This window comes from Dryas octopetala, chromosome 3 (assembly GCF_963921425.1).
Source record: "Dryas octopetala chromosome 3, drDryOcto1.1, whole genome shotgun sequence".
NCBI classification, from domain to species: Eukaryota; Viridiplantae; Streptophyta; class Magnoliopsida; order Rosales; family Rosaceae; genus Dryas; species Dryas octopetala.
The window spans coordinates 21159323-21186672 of NC_141368.1; the positions used below are offsets into that span (position 1 = coordinate 21159323).

A 27350-nucleotide genomic window follows, 5' to 3' on the forward strand; every position below is an offset into this window, starting at 1 on the left:
TTGATTTTTTAAAATTTTTAATTATTTTAGAAATTTTTTTTATTCAAAATTTTTTAAAAATATTATTATTTTTAAAATTTGGAGAAAAAGACGAAAATACTCATGTCACGTCAGCAGATAACGGTTTATTTGACAGAAAAACTAACGGAGGTACTATTTTGACACAAAATGAAAGTTGAGGTACTTTTTTGCAAGTTTTCAAAGTTGGGGTACTAAATTGAAACAACATATAAAGTTGAGGTACTAAATTATAATTTGCTCTTACAATTATATACCTCAATTATACACTATTTTTCAACTTGGTACCTCAAGTTTAAAAAGTTGCATTATACCTCAACTACGAAAGTGTGTCAGTTAGGTACCTCCGTTAGTTTGACCGTCAACAATGTCGTTATCTGATGACGTGTCACACATGAACCCTACCATTAAAAGGCTTAATTTCAATTTAATACCTCAACTTTATCATGTTTTTTAAGTTCATACCTCAAGTTCAAAAACTTGCAAATACATAAATGTTTTTTAGTTTTTTTTTCTCAACTTCACCCCAACTTTTGACTCATCAAAGTTTCACCAAAATCAACAATCTTATACTCATTTTGATGCTATGAATCTCCTCTTTACAACCATATATAAATAATTTAAAAATGAGCTATGAAACGCGAAATAAATAGTCACAAATTAGGCTACCCGAAATTGCCAATTTGTTTGACAAATTTGGCAGTTTCGGGTAGCCTACTTTGTGACCAATTATCTCAGGTTTCATAACTTTTTTTTGCATGATTTTTATATGGTTGTAAAAAGGAGATTCATAGCTTCAAAATGAGTATAAAATTGATGATTTTGGTAGAGATTTGATGGGTCAAAAGTTCGGGTGAAGTTGAAATAAAAATTAGAAAACATTTATTTATTTGCAAGTTTTTGAACTTAAGGTATGAACTTGAAAAATATGGTAAATTTGATGTACTAAATTGAAATGAAGCCCTTTAGTGGTGGGTCTGCGTGTACCATGTCATCAGATAACGGCCTTCTTGACGGTCAGACTAACAAAGGTACCTAACTGACACGGTTTCGTAGTTGGGGTACCTTAATGCAATTTTTTGAACTTGAGATACCAAGTTGAAAAGCGGTATATAGTTGATATATATAATTGTAATTAACAAAAAAAAAAAAAACTTAAAACCCAATAATTAAATTAAAAAAACAGATTGTAGATCGATCACCCTCCACAGTCACCGCCTCTTCCCATCATCATCATCTTCATCTTCCTCAATCTAAAATCTTTGTTCTAATCAAAACTCAATGATTAAATTAGTATTTTATTTTATTTGGATATGATTGATAAATGATGAAGAATTGCTCTTATATGTGTTTTTATGAATGAAATTATAGAATTGAGTATGAATCAATTAGTTCAAGTGCCCTCCTTTTTCTATTTCTTTCTTCTTCTTGTTCGGCCATGTGCGAGTGCTCCTCCTCCACCACCACCCACGACCACTAGCCACCATTGATTCTCGTTCATAGTTTTGGCCCAGGGCAAGACTCAGTAAGAAGATGATGAAGGCGACGAAGACAAAGAAGTCAACATTAACCAACTGAAAATGCGAAGGCCGATGGAAAGATGATGAAGACGACAAGATGAAGAAGGCGACAGATATGGATCTCAACACCTTCCTTTCAAACGAAGATGCGGAGGTAGAAGTAGTGGCGCGGCCTTGGCTGGTGGGATTGTCGTCGTTATGGATGAAGATGCTGATGAGAGTCACAGAAGAAAGGAAAAAAAAAAAATTGGGGACTGATTAAGGGATTTGCGATATGCACAATGATGGAGGATTTTTTTTTAGTTTTAGTTTTTCTTTTATTTTTTGGTTGATTTTTTGTTTTTTTATATTATTTTAATATTAGTTATATTACTTGTGACATGCCATGTGGCATTTTTGTTGGGTCATTTGATATACCACGTCATCATTTAACGAAGTAATGCCCAAAATTAAGGAACTAAAATGCAGTTAATTTACTCGTTATTTAACTATATTGTCTTTGTAATTAATTTCTATTCATAATCATAAACTCTGACTAAACCACTAATGGCAACGGAGGTAGTCACAATTCACAAGCCATAATTGATTCGTCTTATATATGTACCACTACATCCCAAATGATTCATATTTGATTACTTATTTTTCGGTAAATATAATTCATAACATATTCATTATTTTATTATTTATTTTCCTCGCATGCATCTCTTTTACCCCCTAACCAATCAAATCCATACAGGAATTAATGCGTAGGCCAAGGGTCGTGGACGTCTGTTTGTTTTCCGAAAACAAAAGGGAAAATGAAAGAAAATGCGTGAAACTGTTCACCATATCAGCAAGAAAAGCAATCATGAACTTGCAGAGGAATAAGCATTAACTAACTAATTCTTGACGTCTGTTTGTTTTCCGAGAAAACGCATGGAAAATGAAAGAAAATACGAGTATGTTTGTTTTCCGAGAAAACGCATGGAAAATGAAAGACAATAGGAGGCTCATCAAACCAAACAGACCAGCATGCACAAGCTCTACTACTTCATCTTCTTGTTCTTCTTCTTGGCAGAGCAAGCACCTCCACCAGAACCGTCCTCAACGGCCACCTTGAACAGCTCAGCACCGACCAAGAAGCACAGGTACGAATCAACAGTGAGCAACTTGAGCTTCGCAAGCGGGTCCCACTTGAGCTTCTCCTCCGGCCTGGCCACGTCGACCTGCTTCCTAAGCACCACCTTAGCAAGACGGTCCAGATCGAACCGAGCGAGGTCCAGATCGGGCCTCTTAAGCTCCTTCACCGCGAGCTGGTTGACGTTCACCGGGTTCCTGATCTCGACGTCGTGGTGCCTCTTCAGCTTCGCCGCTACATTCGCCATGTCCGTACCCAGCACCACCACCCTAGGGTTTGCGAAGAAGGTGTTGATGAACCTCGGCACGAGGCGTTCCTGTGGTTCGGGTTTGGGGAGGTTGTAGACCATGGTGTGGGACCCGACGGAGATGGCGATGACGTCGTAGGGGACCTCCTTGAGGCCCTTGCGAGTGTGCTTGACGTACTCCGACTCGGCCACAAGGCCGACGTAGATGGTGTCGTCGGACCTTTTGGTGGGGCCCGCAATGTTGGAGGAGCGGCGCTTGAGGACGTGCTTGAGCCACTTGGTGACGGTGGTGTCAGAGTAGGTTTCGACGGTCAAGATTCGTTGGTAGCCCACGTGAACGGTGTAGGCATTGTACTTGGGCACCGGGTTTTTGAACTCGATGCGCTCGAGGGCGACGTCGTGAACCATGCTCTCTCTCTCTCTCTCTCTCTCTCTCTCTCTCTCTCTGTCTGGAGTGGTGGAGATGAAATGACTGTGACCACTGTGAACCTTTATATAGAGAAGCCAAGGTCACTGTTAATTAGTGTGTTACTTGTATTTACCTTATATTTATGATAGTGAAATTAATACAACTACACCTTCAATTATATTGAGAGCAAATTAATATATAATGGGAATACATATATGACCAAATGTGTATATGTGGTTAATGACTGACCTATTATATTTGTACGCAGAATTTTTAATTCAAATTGAAATGTACAACTTAAAATGTACAAAATAGATATTACTTTTCTTAAAAAAAAAAAAAAAAACGTCTGGATCCACTATCCCGATCATGATTTTTCTACCCCTAAAGGGAAAGGTCCTTTGCACCATCACCACCTTATTAAGTTTATGCCACATGTCATTTGTAGTACCTATTACAAATCATAATTAATTATTCTAATTAATGTATCAAAATATTTTTATTTTTAAGAGATAAAAATAATTTAAAACCAAAACATAACAAAAATGAAAGAACCCATCAGCCCAACAGCTCCAAAACCCACCTCCTCCCCCTCCCATCTTTTCAGCATCCCCTTGGCCTCCAATGCCGGCAACATCTCAACCCAACTCCGACCAGCCACCACTCACCCCTCCTCTCTATTTCTCTCTTTAATTATATTCCTCTCTCTGTTTTGTTTCATTTTCTCCTCGATCTTCCGTTTTTTCTCTATTCGCTATTACAATAATATGAATACACAACACTTTCTACACAACAGTTTTAAAACTGTTGTGTAGCTTTAAGGCAAAACGGTTTTTAAAATATATAGCGTTGTATGAATGTATGAAATTCAATGGTTTTTTGGGAGGTAGATTTTATGAAATTGCATAAACAACAGTTATTAGTTGTGACAGTTGTGTATGTGAAAGAAAATGAAAAAAATCAGTGCTACAGTATTTTCATTAATCCACTTGATTTCCTCCTTTATCACTTGCACACTCACTCTCAAACTCTCTCACACCTTCTAACACTCGCACACACAAACCTTCTCTCTCTCTCTCCCTCTCCTTCTCAAACCCTCTCAATCTGCTCTCTCTCTCTCAGATCTCTCACTATCAAACTCTCTCAATTCAGTCGCACCTCCTCCCCCCAGTCCAATCAAACTCTTTTAGTTCAGTCCCACCCCCTCCTCCAGTCCAATCAAACTCTTTATGTCTCTATCTCATTTCTTTTCCTCATTTTAGCCACCATGATTACAATTAAATCGATTTCATTCCCACTTCCAGAAAACCCCAAAAAAATTTGTGATTTTGATACCCACTTCAAGATTAAGGTAAGATTCGCAATCGGATACACGAAGAGCTCATGGAGTGGCAAGTCAATCCTCTGGCAGGTTTCAACATTTTAGTCTTGGCCCTGACAGTGAGTTTTGAGCTTTGGTTGTTGGAAATTCCATCTGGGTTTGCGTGTTTTTGAGCGGATCAAGCTGGAGCAACAATGTACGTTGTTTCCTCTACTACAGTTGTTAACAACGTGATGGAATTTCATCGAGTATTACTTATCTTTCTCTCTATTTCCTTATTAGGTTCTGCTTCAAAGTTAGGGTTTTCTTCTCGTTTTTTGTTTAAATTCCGGTTTAGATGTTTTAATTTTGGGGGTTTTGTATATTTGTTTGATGGGGTTTCTTTTTCTTTGGTGTGTTGGTTATCTTGTGAATTTTTTATTTTTTTGGGCCAAGTTGTGATTTAGTTTTCTTGGCTTTTTATTTAGATTTTTGTGGCCACTTTTGGAAAATCTTTTTGGTGTCGTCGGACCTTTTGGTGGGGCCCGCAATGTTGGAGGAGCGGCGCTTGAGGACGTGCTTGAGCCACTTGGTGACGGTGGTGTCAGAGTAGGTTTCGACGGTCAAGATTCGTTGGTAGCCAACGTGAACGGTGTAGGCATTGTACTTGGGCACCGGGTTTTTGAACTCGATGCGCTCGAGGGCGATGTCGTGAACCATGCTCTCTCTCTCTCTCTCTCTCTCTCTCTCTCTCGTGGTGGAGATGAAATGACTGTGACCACTGTGAAGCTTTATATAGAGAAGCCAAGGTGACTGTTAATTAATTAGTGTGTTACTTGTATTTACCTTATATTTATGATAGTCAAATTAATACAACTACACCTTCAATTATATTGAGAGCAAATTAATATATAATGGTAATACATATATGACCAGATGTGTATATGTGGTTAATAACTGACCTATTATATTTGTACGCAGAATTTTTAATTCAAATTGAAATGTACAACTTAAAATGTACAAAATAGATATTACTTTTCTTAAAAAAAAAAAAAAAAAAAAAAACGTCCGGATCCACTATCCCAATCATGATTTTTCTACCCCTAAAGAGAAAGGTCCTTTACACCATCACCACCTTATTAAGTTTATGCCACATGTTATCTGTAGTAACTATTACAAATCATAATTAATTATTCTAATTAATGTATCAAAATATTTTTATTTTTAAGAGATAAAAATAATTTAAAACCAAAACATAAAAAAATGAAAGAACCCATCAGCCCAACAGCTCCAAAACCCACCTCCTCCCCCTCCCATCTTTCCGGCATCCCCTCGGCCTCCAATGCCAACAACATCTCAACCCAACTCCGACCAGCCACCACTCACCCTCCTCTCTATTTCTCTCTTTATATTCCTCTCTCTATTTTGTTTCATTTTCTCCTCTTCCGTTTTTTCTCTATTGGCTATTACAATAATATGAATACACAACACTTTCTACACAACAGTTTTTTTAAAACTGTTGTGTAGCTTTAAGGCAAAACGGTTTTTAAAATATATAGCGTTGTATGAATGTATGAAATTCAATGGTTTTTTGGGAGGTAGATTTTATGAAATTGCATAAACAACAGTTATTAGATGTGAAGTTGTGTATGTGAAAGAAAATGGAAAAAATCAGTGCTACAGTATTTTCATTAATCCACTTTATTTCCTCCTCTATCACTCGCACACTCACTCTCAAACTCTCTCACACCTTCTAACACTCGCACACACAAACCTTCTCTCTCTCTCCCTCTCCTTCTCAAACCCTCGCAATCTGCTCTCTCTCTCTCTCTCTCTCTCTCTCTCTCACTCTCACTATCAAACTCTCTCAATTCAGTCACACCTCCTCCCCCCAGTCCAATCAAACTCTTTTAGTTCAGTCGCACCCCCTCCCCCAGTCCAACCAAACTCTCTATGTCTCTATCTCATTTCTCTTCCTCATTTTAGCCACCATGATTACAATTAAATCGATTTCATTCCCACTTCCAGAAAACCCCAAAAAAATTTGTGATTTTGATACCCACTTCAAGATTAAGGTAAGATTCGCAATCGGATACACGAAGAGCTCATGGAGTGGCAAGTCAATCCTCTGGCAGGTTTCAACATTTTAGTCTTGGCCCCCGACAGTGAGTTTTGAGCTTTGGTTGTTGGAAATTCCATCTGGGTTTGTGTGTTTTTGAGCGGATCAAGCTAGAGCAACAATGTACGTTGTTTCCTCTACTACAGTTGTTAACACCGTGATGGAGTTTCATCGAGTATTACTTATCTTTCTCTCTATTTCCTTATTAGGTTCTGCTTCAAAGTTAGGGTTTTCTTCTCGTTTTTTGTTTAAATTCCGGTTTAGATGTTTTAATTTTGGGGGTTTTGTATTTTTGTTTGATGGGGTTTCTTTTTCTTTGGTGTGTTGGTTATCTTGTGAATTTTTTATTTTTTTTGGGCCAAGTTGTGATTTAGTTTTCTGGGCTTTTTATTTCGATTTTTGTGGTCACTTTTGGAAAATCTTTTTGTTTTATACCTTCTAAGAAAGGGAGATCAAAGAGAAAAGCCTTATGTTACAGGCAAGGAATAAAATTTCGGGTTTCGAGGAAATTTCGATGAAAATTTCGATGAAAATTTCAACGGAAATTTCGAAGATTTTTAAATTTCGACAGAAATTCGATGGAAATGACGGAAATTGCTATCAAAATACGGAAATTTTGAATGAAACTTTACCATATGTTTATTTAACATATTATTTACTAAATTGATAAAAAACATTGAAAAAATCAAATTATATAGTAGGTTTCATGTGATATAAGGTGAATATAATGCGCGCTGAAACAAATACTATTAAATAAAATTAGTATAATGAATAAACAAAATTAGTATATTCTTTATACTGTATAATTTAATTATACACTAAAATCTAAAATCCAAACCCTAATACTCTATATATTCTATATATCCTAATACTTTTTATACTCTATAATCTATACATTAAACCCTATATATTCTATATTTTTTAGAATATTAGGTTTTAAGCCTTTTAGGATACTTTTAATTATTTTTTATATAGAAATGTATTAAAGTTTAAGGTTTAAAATAACTAAAAGAAATCTCAAACTTTTTTTTTTTTTTCCAATTGCCCAAAGGCCCCAAACCCCCCCTCATTTGTTTTTTCCTTACTTTTTTTCCTCGTGCCTCTCTCTTCAGTCTTTTTTTTTTATCTTTCCTTCCTTTTTTCCCCCAAACAGGTGATAGCCAGCCAGCCTGTAATAATACAATGATGGCACCAAATATCCCAAATATCTTGAAATCTCATCAAATTCAAATAAGGACATGTAGTCCAAATTGCAATAGTTTGCCCAAACAACCTTCCCACCTTCATAAATGCTCTCACCTATTTCAGGATTTAAAGTCACCAAGGTACCCCCATGATGTATTTCCAAGATAAAGTGATCAGGATTACCTGCATAGCAAATACATATTAAGCATATAACCAAACTAGGTTACTATTTTAGCACATATTAAGTAATGAATAAAATAGTTAATTAATTATGCATTTCATAAATGCATAAACCCTTTACTGTTTTACAACACCAAATGATTAATTAAGTAATGGAATACACCCTTGACTAACTAAGAATTTGTCTAACCATTTCACTAATTAAGCAATTATTGAATTAATTTTACTAATTAAGCAATTATTAAATTAATTTTACTAATTAAATATGTCAATAAACCCTATTATTTAAGGTACTATTTTGCAAACAAGTACCAAAATTAAAGTCAACAATTAATCCAACCCACCTCAGTCCCCACTGCCACCCACCTCTAATTTATTCCACATATGGTCCCAACAACTCATAAAGGCCAAAAGCCACAACAAAACTCCAAAATGTCAACGCAGTAGAGGCAAAAAAGAAAACGAATCTATGATATAAGGAGACAACAGAGAAACAACATCCATAAAAAGAAGGTCTTTTTCAAATCACACTTCATGGAAGAAACCAAAAGAATGAGTAAACAATTCATCGAAGTACCACGGGACCACTTACTGTAGTTCGGGGTATCTCCACTTTCTCTGAGAAATTCGCCTATATCCATCTCCAGTCAGAGTTGCAATGATTCCCAAGTATTCTTGGATCAGATTCGCACTGGTAAAGGCGTAAAGCTTCCAGAAAACTAAAACCCTAAAGCTTTTGTTGAAGCCGATGGGTATGAAGGAATAAGATACGATGGGTTTGAAGGTTTTCAGATTAGCTTTTTCTTTTTTGGATTTTCGTACAAAATGGCGGTTGGGATGGGCAAGGTCTGATGTAATTGTGCACGAAAAGACGAAAATGCCCCTGCAAACTGGTCACGTGCGGGTCACGTGATCAGTTTTTAACGGTAAATGTGACAGACATGACGGAATGTACTTGATTGAGCCATTTGAAAAATTATAGTCCTTAATTGAATCAAAGTGAAATCAGGGTCCTCAACTGAAAATAGGGGTATATTTATAGTCCTTTTGCTAACATTTTCCCTTTAAAAAATAATGGTATGAAGAAGATATATATATATATATATGTAGGTTCTTTTCGTTGATGCATACTTCATCTTAAACATAATGAGGTATGGCTTGTGAGACCTACTCCGCATTGTAATTTGATGATCGAAGCCGTCTATTTTTTAAGTTTTTATATAAGAATCATCTTTGCAAAAAATTAGGTAAATCAAAAACCATTAAAATGTCTAATTATGATAGAATAAATAGACCGAACATATGAATTCCATTAATACTTGAAATGATGGCCCTTTAATCAAATCACAATTTATGATTTATCTAATTTTTGCAAAGATGATCCTTATGTTGACTTAAAAAATAGATGGCTTCGATCATCGAATTACAATGCGGAGTGAGTCCCACAAGCTATACATCATCATGTTTAAGATGAGGTATACCTCAACAGAAGAGGCCTATATATATATATATATATATATATATATATATATATACAGACCCCTTCAAGTGTGGGATCCCGCATTTAAGCTTATTTGTGGGATGAGGCGAATGGGCCCATTTCACATAGTTTTTTTAATAATCTGAACTATTTATTTTTTAGGTCTGTATGCATAGATCATTCTTACAAAAAATTAGTCAAATCGAAAATTATTTACCTATCTAACTTTAATCAAACAAATAGACGGTTTTGTCAAAAATATTTTGTTCGTCTATTTTTTTAATCAAAGTTAGATAGACAAATTATTTTCGATTTAACTAATTTTTTGAAAAGATGAACTTTGAATAGAAACCTAAAGAATAGACGGTTCGGATCGTTGAAATATTATATGGAGTAAGCCCTATGAGGGATCCCACAAATAAAATTATTTATAGGATCCCCCACTTGAAGGGGTCTATATATATATATATATGTATATATATATCTTCTTCATACCATTATTTTTTAAATAAGGAGTCGGAGTACGTCGAGTACACTCGCAAAGGCCTAAAGGACGTCCCCTACGATGTCCTCACCATCTTCATCGGGTCCTACACCATGGTCTTCAACCTCCCCTACCTAAAACTGCGGAGCCGGATCATACCTCGGTTCATCAACATGTTTTTCCAAAACCCTAGGATGGTGGCACTCGGCACCGACAAGGCCAACGTGGCAGTGAAGCTAAAGTCGCTCCACGACGTCGAGATTCGGAATGCGGTGAACCTCAACGAGCTCGCGGTGAAGAAGCTCAAGAGTCGCAGTGACGAGCTGGACCTCGCTCGCTACGATCTGGACCGTCTGGCTAAGGTCGTGCTTGAGAAGCAGTTTGACGTGGATAGGCCTAAGGAGAAGCTGGAGTGGTACTCGCTCCCAAAGCTCAAGTTCTTTACTCTTGATTCGTACCTCTGCTTCTTGGTCAGTGCTGAGCTGTTCAAGGCCGCTTACGGTGGCACTGGTGGTGGTGGTGGTGGTGTTCATCCTGAATGTGCTTTCTCTTCAAAGAAGAAGAACAAGAAGATGATAAAGTAGCTTGCGTAGGTGTACGGACTATCCATCTATCCCTCTATTAATTTCTTGGTCTGTTTGGTTTCTTGTCGTTGTTTGCTTTCAGGGTCTTCGGATTTACAATTAGCTATTTTATTTCTATTATGGTGAAGTTTTGAACAGTGTTAAGTGCTATATGAAACTCATATTTTCTTTCATTTTCCCTGCGTCCTCTCGGAAAACAAACAGACGCCGAGAATTAGTTAGTTACTACTTATTCCTCTACAAATTCAGTGATTACTACTGTCGTTTTTTGTTTTAGCAATTTTCTTGCTGATATGGTGAACAGTTCCATGCATTTTCTTTCATTTTCCCTTTTGTGTTCTCGGAAAACAATCATACATCACAAATTAGTTAGTAATTGCTTGCTCTGCAAGTTTAGTGGTAGCTAATGCGTAGCTGTGACTCAGAATGTAGGTGTAATGATCTTTTTTGTCTTTTTCCGGGTACGAGTCGCGCGCACTGTAGAGAATTGCAAAGAGACCTGTACGTACAGGCTCAGTGCTCTACAGAGTGTTCATTGCGTGAGCGCTGTACGGGTTTAGGGAGCAGAGACACGCCTACGTGCGCATGACTCTTGTGCAGTTTGTTAATTATGGTTCCTTTTGCCAACTTACGGTTATGGCCTATATATATCATATATGCATGCCTGTATGAATTTGATTGATTGTGATTGGGAGTTTTTTTTTTTTTTTTTTTTGTAGGGTCATCAAATCTTAGCACCTGTTTGGATTGAAGGATTTTATTGAGAGGAATTGGATTTGGGCTCCTCAAATTCAAATCCTCCAGTTTTGGTTCAATTTAAGGAATGGATGGATATTAGAGGTCCAAATTCATGGATTCAAAATTCCTTCTCCAACTAGTTATTTGAAATCTCACCACCCCATACTCTCTCTCCATCGCCAGCGACCACCTTCGGCCACCGCCGAGGCCAATCTCTTCCTTGCTCCATGTTTTATTTTCTAAAAAATAAAGACAAATTAAGTGTGGTTGCTAGGGTTTTAACCCCCAACCTTACACACAATTAAGCTAAACCTAAATTTGTATTTAATTGTCTACTTAAAATAAAAATCATATTTCCTGTTTTTTATTCTTAATTATATGTGTAAATTCTTAAACTGTTAAAAAGAATTCTAAACGAAAATTCTCAATGAAATCCTCACATTTAAATTTTTTATCAAAACTTCAAAGGTTTTCAAATATAAAAATTTCAAATGCACACATTTGAAATCCAAATCCAAACGGACCCTAAATATATCTCATCAAGAATGATTTGAGAAAAGCATAATATTTTTGGGACTTTTCCAACTGACCATATTTAGCTGACCATGTGAGGTGTCTTTTAATGATTTGAGAAAAGAATAATGTTTTTTGGAGTTTTCCAATTAACCATATTTAGCTGATTATGTGAGATGTCAACTGATGTATGATTAGCTTAATGGTGATCCCAAAAATTGACCATACATCAACTGACACCTCACATGATCAGCAAAATATGATGAGTCGGGGAATTGCCAATAGCATTACCCTTTGAGAAAAACTAGCTACATATTGAATTATTTCCAATTGGATAACATCGTGTCATTGTATTATATACATATATTGAACAATTTGAAAATCTTATAACAATTGGACATTTTATTGATTCAATGCATTGAGATGACTTGTCAGGTAAAATCAAGTTGAAGATGTGATGTCTATTTCTTTATGTAAACCGTGATCGAGCATCTAAGATACAATTGCTTCATAAGTTGTACGTTGGATAGTATTTGTATTTTTGTCTATTAATTCCTTCATTATTATAATATATTCCCACTTTTTCTTTGTTTGAGCCTTGTGATCGAGCTGTTTCATTCATTTTTATATATTGCATCATTTATATTTACATATTGAAGTATCCAAACAAAAAAAACAATCTACATCAAATTTCATGACGTTGAATGACCAGCCATACAAAAGAAATTTAGGGTATAGGGTTTAGGAACTTCATTAATACGTACATTCAAATTTAATTTTGGAACTTCATTAATACATTCAAATATTTCCTCCACACACATTGAAATCAAAAATTCAAATATGTGGCTTTTGGAAGTGGCCAGAGATCAGGTCCTTACTCAACAGTTAACATTAGCTCATGGCCTTCATCAAATAATAATAACTTGCATGTGAAGCTAAAAGTTGAATGTAAATGTAAAGCCTTTTTCTTTTTCTTTTTGTTTTTTGGTAAGACTTTTCTCCTTTTCCTCTAAAGACTTAGCTGGCAAATAGTAGATGAGCTTTTTGTAAATATGAGCTATGTGCGTTTTTGTTTCAGAGAATTGAAAAGAGAATGACTTATTCACTAAGGCTTGACCAAGCCATCACATTCACATCAATTTGCTTGCTTTTCAAACTACAAAATTATATCATTCTTTTGTATATATATTGCTATGAGGCCCAGGACCTGTCCACTACCTTGGTGTAGGTGTCTCGAATTGGTAGTAAAGCATGCGCCTTCTCCTTAATGTGGGGGTGGTTGTTGTGTGTCCTTGTAATTTTCAATTCTTTTGCCTCTTCTTCGTCTTGCTCCACATGTATGTTGCCAAATATGGGGTTTGGTATCCCAATTTTAGATCAATGTGTATATTTGGAAGGATTTGGCAATACATCTTGGTTGAACTGTTGACTAATGTTAAGTATAGAGTTATAAATACTCATTGGGTCTTTCCATTAAACAGCTTAACTTTTTAGAATGTAGATTGACATATGTTATTAGAGCCACCAAATATTAGTTCTCTTGACATGGACTACACATAAAACTCTCATATCATCAAAAAAAAAAAAAAAAAAGACAATTTATCCACATAAGAGGAGTGCTAAACATAGATTTTATATAATAATACTAGGGATCCTAAATTTATATCTCAAATGATGTGTCATTATACATGTCAGTATTTTACTTGTTGTGAAATAAATAATTTTTTAGATAATCTATGTATGAATCAATGAAATATTGATACATCATTTGAGATCCAAATTTGGGATCTTTACCACTACTCAATTTTATATTAGATGAATTAAGTGTCCATAGCATCTCCTACCATTTATAAAACTGATTCCCAAATTTGAATTATGACATAAAACACAACTCTAAAGCTTTTTATAAAATCTCATCAAATCAAGTTGGATGGATGAAGCTTTCCAAACTCTCCCCAAACTTTTAGGACTCTAACAGTCAAGTTTCATATGATTTAGAGAAATTTCAACTTTAGTATTAGAGAATTACTCCCAAAATTTATTTATTTTTTCCCAAACTTATCCTTATATTTGAAGGAAATATAAAAAAAAAAAAAAAAAAGTACCGAAGAAGCTCTACTAAGATCGAAACTATTAATTGGATTCCCACAATGTCACCTAATAACTAAAAGAAGAGAAATGAGAGTACTACTATAAAGTCTTGTTATCAATAGTGTGCATAAATGGGATTGGGGGGCCGGCATTGTAGAGTAAGAGACAGTTATACCAGAAAGGGCGGGTGTTTGTGTTGTACGTAATTTGGGAGCAGAAGCAGCAGTGCCATTTGTTGATGACTTGGATGTTGAAAGTTGGAAGCAGCATCAACCCCCTTCCACGTGTCAGCCATCCAATCACCACTCTCTCCTACTTTCTCTGTTGTTGCTGCTGCACCTGCCATTCTCATTCTCATTTCATTCCCAGACTCATTATCTGCCTCGCCCTCAAAAACCAACTGAAAATTCAAAATTAAATTCCTTAATTTGCTTTAAAAGGTCAGAACCCGAACCTCACAGAATTCAGAAAAAACCCCAACTTTATTCACCAGCTCAGACTTCAATTTCTCAACCTTTCGGACCCAAAAAGGTCAAGAGATCGCCACCCAAAAGCCTCAAAATTTCCACCCTTTTCTTATTGGTAAGTTTTCATTTCGTCAATTGCGATCAGTTTTGGGGGTTTTGAATTGTTGCTCTATATTACTGTTTCTTGATTGATTGGGTTTTACTTGTAATTTGCAGGTAAAAGGTCTCATTTTTTCGATAATCTTGCAAAACGGGTTGTGATATTTGACCCTTCTGATGTTTTATTCCCAATCATTTTATCAAAAGCCTGTGAATTTTTCATCTAAGCCCCCCTTCTTGTATTCTATTTCCTACATTTTTCTCCCTTCTGATATTTTCTTTATCTGCTGCTTTAATTGCCTCAGATTTCGCCTAAAAAATTGACCCTTTCATAGTGAAGAAGCTCAATTACTTTGAATACATTTTGAAGGGGAAAAGAAAACATATACATTTTACTTGATATTGATTGGTGGATTTAAAGTATTGAAATTTGCTTATAATGGCGGCGGGGTATAGGCCGGTTTCAATAGAGGACTTGCCGTCACACTTGGTTTTAGAAATCTTGAGCTCGGGAAGGCTCAGTGCCGTTGATCTTCTACATTTAGAGTTAACTTCTAGGACGTTTCGAGGGAGTCATGGGTTGCACCCTCACAAGTTTCGGTCTTTGGTGGACTATGCGGTGTTTCAGCTGTGCATGTCCCATTCTATATATGCTAAAATGGGAGGCAATGCTCAGAGAGAGCTTTTTGATCGGTGCGATGGGAATTGGAAGCGTGTTTTGAGGTTCTTGAAGTCGGCAGAGCAGTCGTCTGACATGGTCGAGACCTCAGCAGGCAATGTACTATTTCTTTATTATTTGCAGTTGCTTGTAAATGAATGAACTATATCTGCAATTTGGCATTCTATTGTGTTGCCTACAATATCTCTAGCAATAGGATTGCTTACTATTTGGAATATGACTTGGCTGAAAATCACATAATTTATATCATCTACTAAGAAATGAAAATCTGAATTGCGTTTGTTCTTCCTAGATATATCTTCTACAGATTCTCAAGATTGGTTGACCTATTGGTTCATTCTGATAATTTTATTTCATTATTATTTTAAGTTACTTGTTAAGCCTTTCGTACAATTTTCTGGTCCTTTTTGATAGATGGTGGCAAAAAGAGTTACAGTTAATTTATATTGGTTTTATCAGCAGATGCAGATTACAACCGGAAGGTATCACACATTGCTAATCAGCAATTCATCATTGTACTCATGTGGTTCCAGCTTGTGTGGTGTTCTTGGTCATGGACCTGAGACTAAGCAATGTGTGACATTTACCCGGATTAATTTTCCGTCTTCAGCACAAGTGGTCCAAGTCTCGGCCTCTCACAACCATGCTGCTTTTGTTATGCAGTCTGGAGAGGTTAGTACCTTTTTCGTGCCTCATCACTGCTCTACCTTATCCTGAACTGAACAAATAATTTGTGGGGTGGGGGGAGGGGAGGGGGCGGATTCATGTATGATTCTTATCAAGATACTAATAATAATGGTGATAAGGCTGCTCTCAGCAGTGAATGATGAATGGACTTTAGTGTCTAACAAGGATAAGAGAATTTTAGCAAGGATGGCTTAAATTTAAGTAAAATAAAATGATACACTGGTTTAGACACTGTTATTGGTAGCTACTAGGTAATAGGCTAGAGAAGGCAATAGTATAGACCTGTTCCTTTTACATAGAATCTGTTGTATCCTAGATGTGAATGCATAAGCAATACTTTTCCATCATAGTACCACTTAGAATTTGAGTTCTGCTATTTTCCTGGTCATGCTTCCTTAGGTTTTGATGAAAGTTATGACACCCATGACTCGTTGGTCATTGGGCAGTCATAGGAGCTTATAGGTTGGTTGTTGTGGAGATAGGTGTGGAACTTGTTAGAGGCATATGAAATTAGTTGGATGATCCCACCTGGTTTAAAATTTGGTCAGGATTCTGCTATCAGTTTATCTAGCTATATCTACACATGCACCCCACCTAGTCATGTATTATATTTGTCTGTGATCGTTACCCTGACATATTATATTTGTGAGATTAAGTTTGACACATTGCTTGCCATAATCATGTAATGATGCCATGCCGATTACTGATACAGGTTTTTACATGTGGGGATAATTCATCATTTTGTTGCGGACATAAAGATACTAACCGGCCAATTTTTAGGCCTAGACTTGTCGAGGCATTGAAGGGAACTCCTTGCAAACAGGTAAAATTATATCCACATTTGTTATAATATTAATGATAATTAGTTTCTCTGAAAATGGATGAACAAATGTCAGAATTGACTGATCTTATACAGCCTTCTAGGTAAATGATATAGATTTTTTGCTAGTGGAGGTTGTGGTGGGAGTTTTGTTTTCACCTTATTGTTGTCAATAACAGGAAATTGTTGAATGATTGGAAATGATTGATCATGATATACTATTATGAATGTAGTATTCCTATTCAAAGGTGCACTAAATTTTTTTCCCCTTTTAATTATTAATGTTGCACTATAATTTCTAGCATTATTAATTCAATGATTTACATCTAGTTGGATTGCCCTGCTTGTATGTAGAAAATTGATATATTTTTTCTTCAAAAAAAAAAAATGTCGAGAAATCTTCTTGGAACAGGTTTCTGGTCTTCAAACCTAAATATTTTGGTTCGTAATGTACTCTTAGTATCAGAGGTTTAATTCTGACCATATCTCCAATTATATGTTTCTCTTTTTCGTCCTGAAAAAAGGACCCAAGTTCACACCATCAATTTTTGTAAATTGATTTTATGCTTTATTCCCATTGTGAGGCTTAACATCCGTATTTTCTTTTATTTCAATCGTTTAGTATATCTCTATGAGCTGTCTGTTGGAACTTCATTTCCTCCTATTCTTTTTTTTTCTTCCCTCTTCCTACAGCATGTAATTAAGCATTGAATAGCTAGAACTTCCTTCAGGTTGCTGCAGGGCTTAATTTTACAGTGTTCCTTACAAGAAAAGGTCATGTTTATACATGCGGGGCCAACACGCATGGCCAACTTGGTCATGGAGACACTGTAGATAGCCCAACTCCAAAAATGATTGAACTGCTCGAGGGGATTGGCTCCATCGTTCAGATTGCTGCTGGTCCAAGTTACGTCTTAGCTGTAACTGACAATGGAGTAGTCTACTCTTTTGGATCAGGTTCTAATTTCTGTCTTGGCCACGGAGAGCAACATGATGAGTTCCAGCCACGTGCAATCCAAACATTTAAAAGGAAGAGCATTCATGTGGTTCGAGTCTCGGCAGGTGACGAGCATGCAGTGGCACTTGATTCCAGTGGACATGTTAGTCTCCAAACCGAAAATGAACTTTCTGTATTTTATAATGTACTTAATTCTGACAAAAACCATTCTAACTTTCTGTATGGTTATTGCAGGTATATACTTGGGGTAAAGGCTACTGTGGTGCATTAGGCCATGGGGATGAGATTGACAAGACTACCCCAGAACTCTTGAACAAGCTTAAAAGCCACCTTTCTGTGCAGGTTTGTTTCGATTGTTCATTTATCATTTCTGTAAGTTTTTGATTTTTTGTGGCAATTGACATGCTAGGTTGCCCTAAATTGTTAAGAATATGCAATACTACAAAACAAAAGTGGAACGTTTGGTGTTGCAAAACTTCCATGCCTGTTGAAAAGAATCAACTCTGTGCGTCTCTTTCTTCTGCTTTTCCCTGCCCTCGTGAAACTCCTCATTCTAATGCATAGCTGTGCTTTTAACACCTATTGTATTCTGTAGGTGTGTGCAAGAAAGCGGAAGACCTTTGTTCTTGTTGATGATGGTTCAGTATTTGGTTGTGGTTGGATGGGGTTTGGTAGCCTTGGATTTCCAGACAGGGGAGTATCTGATAAAGTCTTGAGCCCTCGAGTCCTTGATAGCTTAAGAGCTCATCATGTTTCTCAGATTAGCACTGGGCTGTACCATACTGTTGTTGTCACTAACTGTGGACAACTCTTTGGATTCGGAGATAATGAAAGAGCACAACTCGGGCATGACACATTGAGAGGATGCCTTGAACCAACTGAAATTTTTATACAAGTGGCTAATGAGGTGGATCTTGTTCCAGAAAGCCTCTGACCTAGGGGAGATGCCATCTGCTATATGCAGTTGTATGATTTTTATGTAAAAAGTGAACACCATTAGATTTTGTGCCATAATTTTAATAGAATGCCATAAAATTGTTACTGTGTAAAAAGATTATGTATCAATGAAACTAAAATGTGGTACATGTAACACGATAGTTGTTTTGTTGTCGATTTTTGTGATATTTGTTTTGGGAAATAAGATTGTATAAGAGAGTCCAGCTTTTGCTGCATGGTTGCGTTTCATCTGTAGGTGGTTACCAATGATGCTTCTTTCACATGCTGTCTACTTGTTATTGTACTGTTGGTATGAGTTTATAATTATCTTTAAAGTTTGAGTTAATTTCATGGGTTATTTAGAGAAGGGCCCTTACAACTTATATTTATTTGACCAAGTCTTCATGGGGCATGTCCCATTGGGCATCTCTCACACATGTGAGACCCACCTCATTGTGAGAGATGCCTCATGAAGAGCCTCTCTATTTATTTTACAAGACTTAACATATTCAATATAAATTAGTAGATTGTGCCCATTTTAAATTGCAGATGCCACATAGGATATTAAAACAAACAGATCGAGAGCTGTAAGGGCTGCTGCCTGCTGGATCTTGACTAGTCGAACAATCTAGGCCGATGAGAGAGTACTGAGACATTGAGTTGGTCTGTTGTTCTCCAATCACACCAAAAAAAAAAAAAAAACCATGAAAAACAAGGAAGGCCCAAATTAAGTCCACTCCTCACAAGACAAGGATCCTACTACTTTAATCAAGCCTCTTTCGTTGAGGTATACCTCAATTTAAACATGATGAGATATGATTTGTGGGACCCACTTCGCATTGTAATTTGATGACCGAATCCATCTATTTTTTAAGTCTACATATAAGGATTATCCTTGCAAAAAATTAGATAAATCAAAAATCGTTTAACTATTTGATTAAAAGGCCATTATTTCAAGTAGGGGTGAGTTTGGTACAATAACCGTAACGAAACTCCAATACCAAGTGCCAGTGGAGAGGGAGGTTTTGGACTCTGACACCATACCGACGGTGAACAGTTAGCGAGAACTTCGGTGTCGAACGGTATCTAGTCGGTACTTTGCGATATCAGTGGATGTGGGATGGTGGTGGTTGTGGGTTGGTGGTGGTTGTGGCTGTGAGATGTTGGTGGTTGTGGTTGAGCTTGCAAGTCGGAGCTCTCAGGCCAAAGCTCGTAGCTCGCAAGAAGAAGAAGTAGAGAAGAAGAAGCTGGGTTGAAAAAGAAGAAGTTGCACCAAAAACCAGAGAAGCAAAGAAGAAGAAGCAAACTCGGAGCGGAACCGGTATGTCGATACTACGACGGTTTGGGATTTCCAATCCCGCCACTGCCATTGAAAAGGGTCGGATCGGAGGAGAACCGCTACCATCGGTTCGACATACTGCATTTTCGGTTGTTTTTTGGCTCGGTGTCAGACGGTTCTCGGTATTTTTTGGTTTCGCAGTACAAAAACTTAGCCCTAATTTCAAGTGTTAATGGAATCTATATATTCGTCTATTCATTTTATCACAATTATATGTCTTAATGGTTTCCGATTTACCTAATTTTTTACAAGGATGATCCTTGTATAGGGATTTAGAAAATAAATGGCTTCGATAATCAAATTACAATACGAAATGGGTTTTACAAGCCATACCTCATCATGTTTAAGATGAGGTATACCTCAATGGAAGAGAGCTTATATATATATATATATACATATGCATGAGCTTTCTAATGAGGGATCCCTCATTTAACACTAAATTAGGGATCCCCTTGTGGGACTCACACGAATCGTTTTGTATTGATCCGAACTGTTCATTTTTTCCATTTCCATTGATAAAATCATCCTTGCAAAAAATCAGGCAAATCATAAATCATTTGCCTATCTAACTTTGATCAAACAAATAGACGGTTTCATCGAAAATATTTGCTTCGTCTATTTGTTTGATCAAAGTTAGATAAGCAAATGATTTCTAATTTGGCTAAGTTTTTGCAAGGATGATTTATTAATGAAAATATAAAAAATGAACGGTTCGGATCAACACAAAACGACTTGTGTGGACCTCACAAATGGATTCCTCATTTAGTGTTAAACGAGGGATCTCTCATTGGAAGACATCTGTCTATTTTTTAGGCCTCTATTCATAGATCATTCTTATAAAAAATTAGCCAAATTGGAAATCATTTGTCTATCTAACTTTGATCAAACAAATAGACAATTTTATCGAAAATATTTGATTCCTCTAATTGTTTGATCAAAGTTAGATAGGCAAATGATTTTCGATTTGGCTAATTTTTTGCAAGGATGATGCAAATAGAGGCTTAAAAAATAGACGGTTTGGATTGTTGAAAAACTACATGAAGTGAGCCCATTCGCCCAATCCCACATTTAACACTAAATGTGAGATCTCACACTTGAAGCTCCCTGTATATATATATATATATATATACACACACACTCACACGTACAAAAGCTAAGACTTAATTATAAGGGCCATATATATAACTAGTCCTTGTATCCTTGACATAGACGACATTATCGCAAGCTTCGCAACTACGATCAACGGCGTGGCCGCACATCCTCAACAAGTCATACTACTTGTATCTGCTCCAAAAATACAGCCCTATTGTTGCTTCTTGCTAGTTGCTACTGTTGAACCATAAAAATTCAAAAAAAAAATAAGGATAGAGCCCCACGTCAGATAGGTGGCTGGTGCCAAGTTGGATAAAAGAAAAATTGTGCATCAGCTTCACATTTTGAAATGCATGAAGTTGATAAATATGGGACTTCTATGATAAAGGATAATTAGGAGATAATTATCAACTTTGAACTGAAGATTATCAATCCCTGATAAGATCAGTTTGATTTCAAATGAGTTATCTCATCACATCCTCATCTCTTAGCGTCCCATAATGCCTATAAAATGAGGTGAGCAACTTCAGAAAAGGGGGATCCAGAAAAAAGAAAGAGGACGCCAAAAGGCTGAGGAAAGGGAGGTGTAGAAAGCAAAAGTGCAATCGTTAGAACAAACATTACAGGTAGCTGTCATTCTATGCCATTCATTTCATCTCTATTTTGGGATTCAACCAAAATTCTCCTCCAATGGCTTGTTGAATCAAGCTTTTGGATTCATTTAGAATCCTCTCAAGACGGCCTTTGGATTCGTTTAGAATCCCCTCAAGACGGCTTTTGGATTCGTTTAGAATCCTCTCAAGATGGATCTCTCAAATGTCAAATATTTGGATTCGGCTGAATCCTTGCTCTCTAAAAAAATTGGTTTCGGCTGAAACCATCATGAGCTTCAAATAATGGATTCGGCTGAATCTTTCCTCTTCCAAAATTTGGTTTCGGCTGAAACCACCCTTTTAAAAAAATGGATTCGGCTGAATCCGCAAAAAAAAAAAAAAGGATTTGACCGAATCCCAAATTGGTGGCTACGGACATAAAAAAAAAATGGACCCAAATGATGCCCGAGTGCATCAACAACAGAGGCAACGCCCAAGAGCATCAACAAAATATCATGCTCAAGGGCATAAGCTCAAAGTTGATGGCAGCAACAACAAAAATCCTTCTCGGCCGTGAGCCAACAAAGAAAACAAGGCTCTTTTATTTTCCCTTTAAATTAATCAAGTGAGGAAGACAAAAAAGAGAAAAGCCAAGGCCTTCTTGCTCTATGCACATCATTTACAAATCAAAATGAATGGAGGCTTTCACCTATAAGAGCAAAGTAAATAAAAAATATATCTCACTTTGCTGGCCCGTGTATACAAGATTGTTATTTGGGCATGGCTGCAAGTTAGAGACCAAGAGAAGGCAAGGTCTGCAACGGAGGCCAACATCACATGAAAGACAAAACAAAAATTGGCGAACATTTGCTGACTCACAAGTTTAATCGAGTTGGTCTTAGTCCCAAAATTGTCAGAGCAAGCTACAGGTTGCTGAGGGTTGCTAAACCAAAAATAAAAGTGATCGATGAAAGTGGCTTGCTGATTTGTTGACTTGAAGAACAAATGGGTTGTCATGGCTTGTTTGGTTAACAAGGGTGTTCTTAATCCATCAGGCCAACTAAGTCAGAAAGCTACTGGACTTAGACCCACCTGCAAGGCCAAGAGCTCATTCAAAGTGCATCGACCAAATTTAATGAGCTTGTCTAAAGTTAATTTGCCCATTAACATGCCAATTTGAAAAATTAAATGGTATAAAATTAATTAAATTCCAATGGACCTTTCTCAAATCTTTATGCCCATTAAAAAATATAGTATGTGTCAATTAATAAATAATGGATACAAAATATTAGTGGGCATATAACTAAATTCATATTTGCCCATTAAAAATATAAAGTGTGTCAATTAAAAAATAATTGATACAAAAATATTAATGGGCATACATAACCAAATTCATGTTAGCCCATTATAAAAAATGTGTCATTTAACAAATAAATGATACAAAAATATCAATGGGCACATTTTCTTCCAATCTTAAATTCAAACTCTCAAATTGGTACAAAACCAACTCTCTCAATCGGTACAAAATTGAAACCAAATCCAAACTCCAAATTTAAACTCTCAAATTGGTACAAAACCACCTTTCTCAAATGGTACAAAATCATCTCTCTTAAATTAGTACAAAACCAAATTTCCCAAATCCAAATTTTTAATTCAACCCCAAAGTGGCACAAAGCCAACCAACTCAAATTCTTCACCGAACTACGTTCGGTTTGATCCCATCATGGGTACGTAGGCAATGTGAGCAAAATTCACACTCAACCTCATTCACAAAATTCTCTAAATTCCCTCAGGAATTAATTCATATAAATTTCTTTGAATTAATTTCACACCAAATCAAATCCACCCAAATCCTTCAGAAATTAGTTCTACGCACAAAAGTCCCTGAATTAATTTCTCAAATCATATCCAAGGGTTCTAAACCCTACCCAAATTACACAAATCATTTGAATGGGTCATCCACCCATTTAATTCCCAAAAACTCGGAACTACGTGTGGTTTGATCCTGCAATGGGTACGTAGGCAACCTAAAATACAGGTGCAACCGCAATCACAAATAAATTCCATTTCAATGGGTCGTTTACCTATTGGAAATCCAAACACTTGCAAGATGATCCGTTGGTTTCATTGCAATTGGAATCAAAGGGTATTCCCTTGAGTCAAGGGACTGTAATTAAGAGATGTACTCCATCTTGAATGGGTCGTACCCAAAATAATAAAACCCTCCTTCCATAAATGAATTTGGGTGAAATTATGTTGGGTAATATTTATTATTTATTTACAAATTTTGTTCAACAGCTACTTAGTAAGAAATAACATTGGGTTGGTCAAGTAAGACAAGGCTTTGTACAAAAAAATTCATTGACCGGTAGTTAGATCCATCATTAAGTTCATGCAACAAAGCATAGAGTTTTATTGTCTTGGAAGCATAACAACTTAAAATTGGCACAAAAAAGGCCAACAACAATTCACCAACATAGTTTTGACACACTACTCCAATCCCCACACGACATTTCTCACCATTACACGCCCCATCACCATTACTCTGAAGATCACCATACGGTTTGCCCTAGGGCCATCTCAAACATTTAGGAGGCCCTGTGTTAATTAACAAAATTAGGCCCTTTCTTACGTATTGTACTAAAAAAAAAAAAAAGTCAGACAATTCTATGTTAACTAAACAAGAACATCAATTAATTGCTTATAAACAATTTGTCTACAAAACAAGAACATTAATTAATTGCTAATAAACAATTTTTCTACATAACAATTGATGCTAACCACATAATTTAATATATATACAGACATATACAAACTTAGATGCCTTGTAATCTTCTAGATGTGGTAACATAGCCATCAATTCCAAAATCTCCACAAAAGCTCAAATATTTGTTGGTATACACACCTTAGAACAAAACAAACAAAATAGCATTATTTAGCATGTTTTACTTAAATATAGAGCACATAAAAAAAAAACAAAAAAAAAAATTAGTCGAAGATACTTACAAGAAACCAAACAGCCAACAAGCAGCAACCATCCAACTTCAAACAACAAAATGGCCCAAAAGAATTAACTAGCATGGATCACAGTTTCATCTAAACCTTGTTCTTCTTGCCTTTTTAGAAAAAAAATCATTCATTATACTGTCATAATCAATTTTCTCAAGAATATCATTTTCAATTGAAATCAAAGCTAGTTCATTCAATCTTTCTTGCGACAGTGTTGATCGCAAGTAAAATTTCAACAATTTCAATTTCGAAAAACTTCTTTTCTGTAGAAGCAACTGTAACATGTACAGTTAACAATATCCGATAAGCAATGTATGAATTTGGAAAGCAATTCAACCTTTTCAAAAAAATTTAATATATCAATCTTTTCAAAAAGCCTTTGTTTCTTTTGGTAAAAGCTCTCGTAACAGCTTTAATTCAACAAATAGATTATTATCATCAACATCAGAAAAATTCTCATTTTGTAAAATAGTTTCAAGATGATTGCAACATGTTTTCAAACCATTGTCATCCAATGAATTTAACTTCTCTGAACTAAATAGAAATCCAAAAATATCTTCATATACTTGATATTGTTCAAATCTCCTATTCAATGAACCAATAGCTTGATTAACAATATAGAGAAAATAATTTATTCTAAAAGATTCTTCAGGTGATTCAGAACAAGTTGTTGACTCACTAACATTCTCATCAAAATGCTTCTTTCTACGAATTTTGCGTTTTTCAACAAACACCGGATCAACTTCCATTTGAGTAGTAATCTCTTTGGCACCAATCATAGCTTGGGCAAACCCAGTTTCTCTATATTTTTCAAAAAAAAAAAAAAAATCAACCCTTTCACTTGAATCATAGCAATATCAATAAGCATTTCTTTAGATTGTAAAGATTTGCTAACCAAGTTAACAGCAGATTACCATGCCGAACAAAAACTCAAAGTTTCCAAGTTCATTTATTGCTAAAGAACCAGCCTCACTTTTTATTTTGGGATCATTATCAACATCTGCTAATTCAAGTAAAGCCTCTCTAACTTGTAGAGTTTGGAATCTTAGTGGTTTAACACTATTAACACGACTCTCCCAACGTGTGGTCGACAATGATTTGAGAGTTCCTTTTAAATTATCTTTCAAAATTTTCCAACAATTTGTAGAATTAGAGAACAATGTATAAATACGTTGTATCACACCAAAAAAATCTTTAGCTTTTCCACAAGAGTTTGCCATATCACATAGTGTCAAGTTAAGACTATGCCAGTCACATATATGGTGTGTATAATGCTCTCGGATTCACATCCAAGAGTCTTTTCTGTACACCTTGATGTTTTCCTCTCATATTTGATCCATTATCGTATCATTGTCCTCTAATATCATCAATATCAAGATCAAGAGTTTTCAAAACATTTTGCAATTCATGAAAAATCCCTTGCCCCAATGTATCATTCACATTTAAAAATTCCAAGAAAAATTTATCTATTTTTATTGGACAAGTGGAAACATCTACACATCGCAAAATCAATGTCATTTGTTCTTCATGACTTACATCAGGAGTACAATCAAGCTTCACAGAAAAATATTTTGCTTCTTTAATTTTTTTAATGATTGTAATTTTAATCTCAAAAGCTAACATACTTATCAACTCATTTTGGATGTTATGACCAAGATAATGATCATGGATCTCACTTTGAACATGTTGTTGCATTGGTAGATCCCATTATGCAATCATTTCAACTTGGCCTAAAAAGTTACCATTATTTTTTTGGTAAATCTTCTCATTAGACCCCCGAAATGCCAAGTTATTCTTAGCAAGATATTTCACAATTGAAATTATTCTCACTAATACATTCTTCCGATGTACCTTGTCTTGCCTGATTTGGTCTTGAACAACTTTATCAATTGTATCATTTTTTCCAAATCTAAGACGCAAATCCAACCAAGTGGTCATGTTAGTGAGATGTTTAGCACTTGTTTCATGCTCTTTAAGCCTACCACTAAGGTGCACCCAATCTTTGTACCCATCATTTGCTAATTGACCATTATTATAACCTCTTTTAAACAACTTACAACAAAAACAAAACACTTTATCAACATCCTTTGAATAAACCAGCAAACTTTTATCATGTTCCTCTCCATTTAATAAATAACGAGTGTAATATGTAGAAGAGAAACATCGACCAAGTTGATCTTTAGGGACTTTCTCTATTGACAAATCTCTTATCAGACCTTTTTCCACCAAGACATCTATTTGGTATCAAGACTATCCCAAATTCTTGGATCATAAATGTCTATGGGAATGGATTGAGTTGGTTGGTCATTAACTAAATTATTAACATCCTCACAGACATCATTCTCATCATGGCTTAAATCACCAACACTTGCATTACCCTTATTTTCAATTTGACCTATATCATCAACTAATTCTTCAACATCATTGTGTTGCTCATTGACTACTCCTTTTATTGAATCATGTGGTTCTTTAACAAAGAACCTATCAAGAGCTCCTCTTTGAGATTGAACTAATTCTTCATGTTTCCTTTTCTTTAAACGTTTAACATAACCAGATTGATATTTTCGACGACCCATTGTATATAACAACAAATAGATAATGAGACCTGAGACCTAACCTTCAATATCTTCAAATCTTTCCCAACCATAGCCTTTGTTGTATGATTTCATCTTTCTCATTTCTCAAC

The 27350-nt window shown here is 35.9% G+C and overlaps 1 protein-coding gene and 1 pseudogene across 3 annotated transcripts; one reads left to right on the plus strand and one right to left on the minus strand.

Moving 5' to 3' along the window:
* The first annotated feature begins 14138 nt into the window (after window positions 1-14138).
* Window positions 14139-18912, plus strand: LOC147291750 (Regulator of chromosome condensation (RCC1) family protein). Of its 3 annotated transcripts, none has more exons than XM_086236833.1 (7): window positions 14139-14567; window positions 14669-15329; window positions 15693-15902; window positions 16630-16740; window positions 17469-17837; window positions 17930-18037; window positions 18291-18912. In XM_086236833.1, exons 2-7 carry the CDS (start codon window positions 14991-14993, stop codon window positions 18627-18629), a joined length of 1476 nt encoding a protein of 491 aa, XP_086092959.1. In that variant the 5' UTR covers window positions 14139-14567; window positions 14669-14990; the 3' UTR covers window positions 18630-18912. The 3 variants fall into 3 exon arrangements, with proteins under 3 accessions (XP_086092959.1, XP_086092957.1, XP_086092958.1); XM_086236831.1 differs by having other exon boundaries at window positions 14140-14567; window positions 15690-15902; XM_086236832.1 differs by having other exon boundaries at window positions 14140-14567; window positions 14857-15329; window positions 15690-15902.
* A 5835-nt stretch (window positions 18913-24747) lies between these two features.
* LOC147291751 (uncharacterized) lies at window positions 24748-25574 on the minus strand (annotated as a pseudogene).
* Window positions 25575-27350: the final 1776 nt, after the last annotated feature.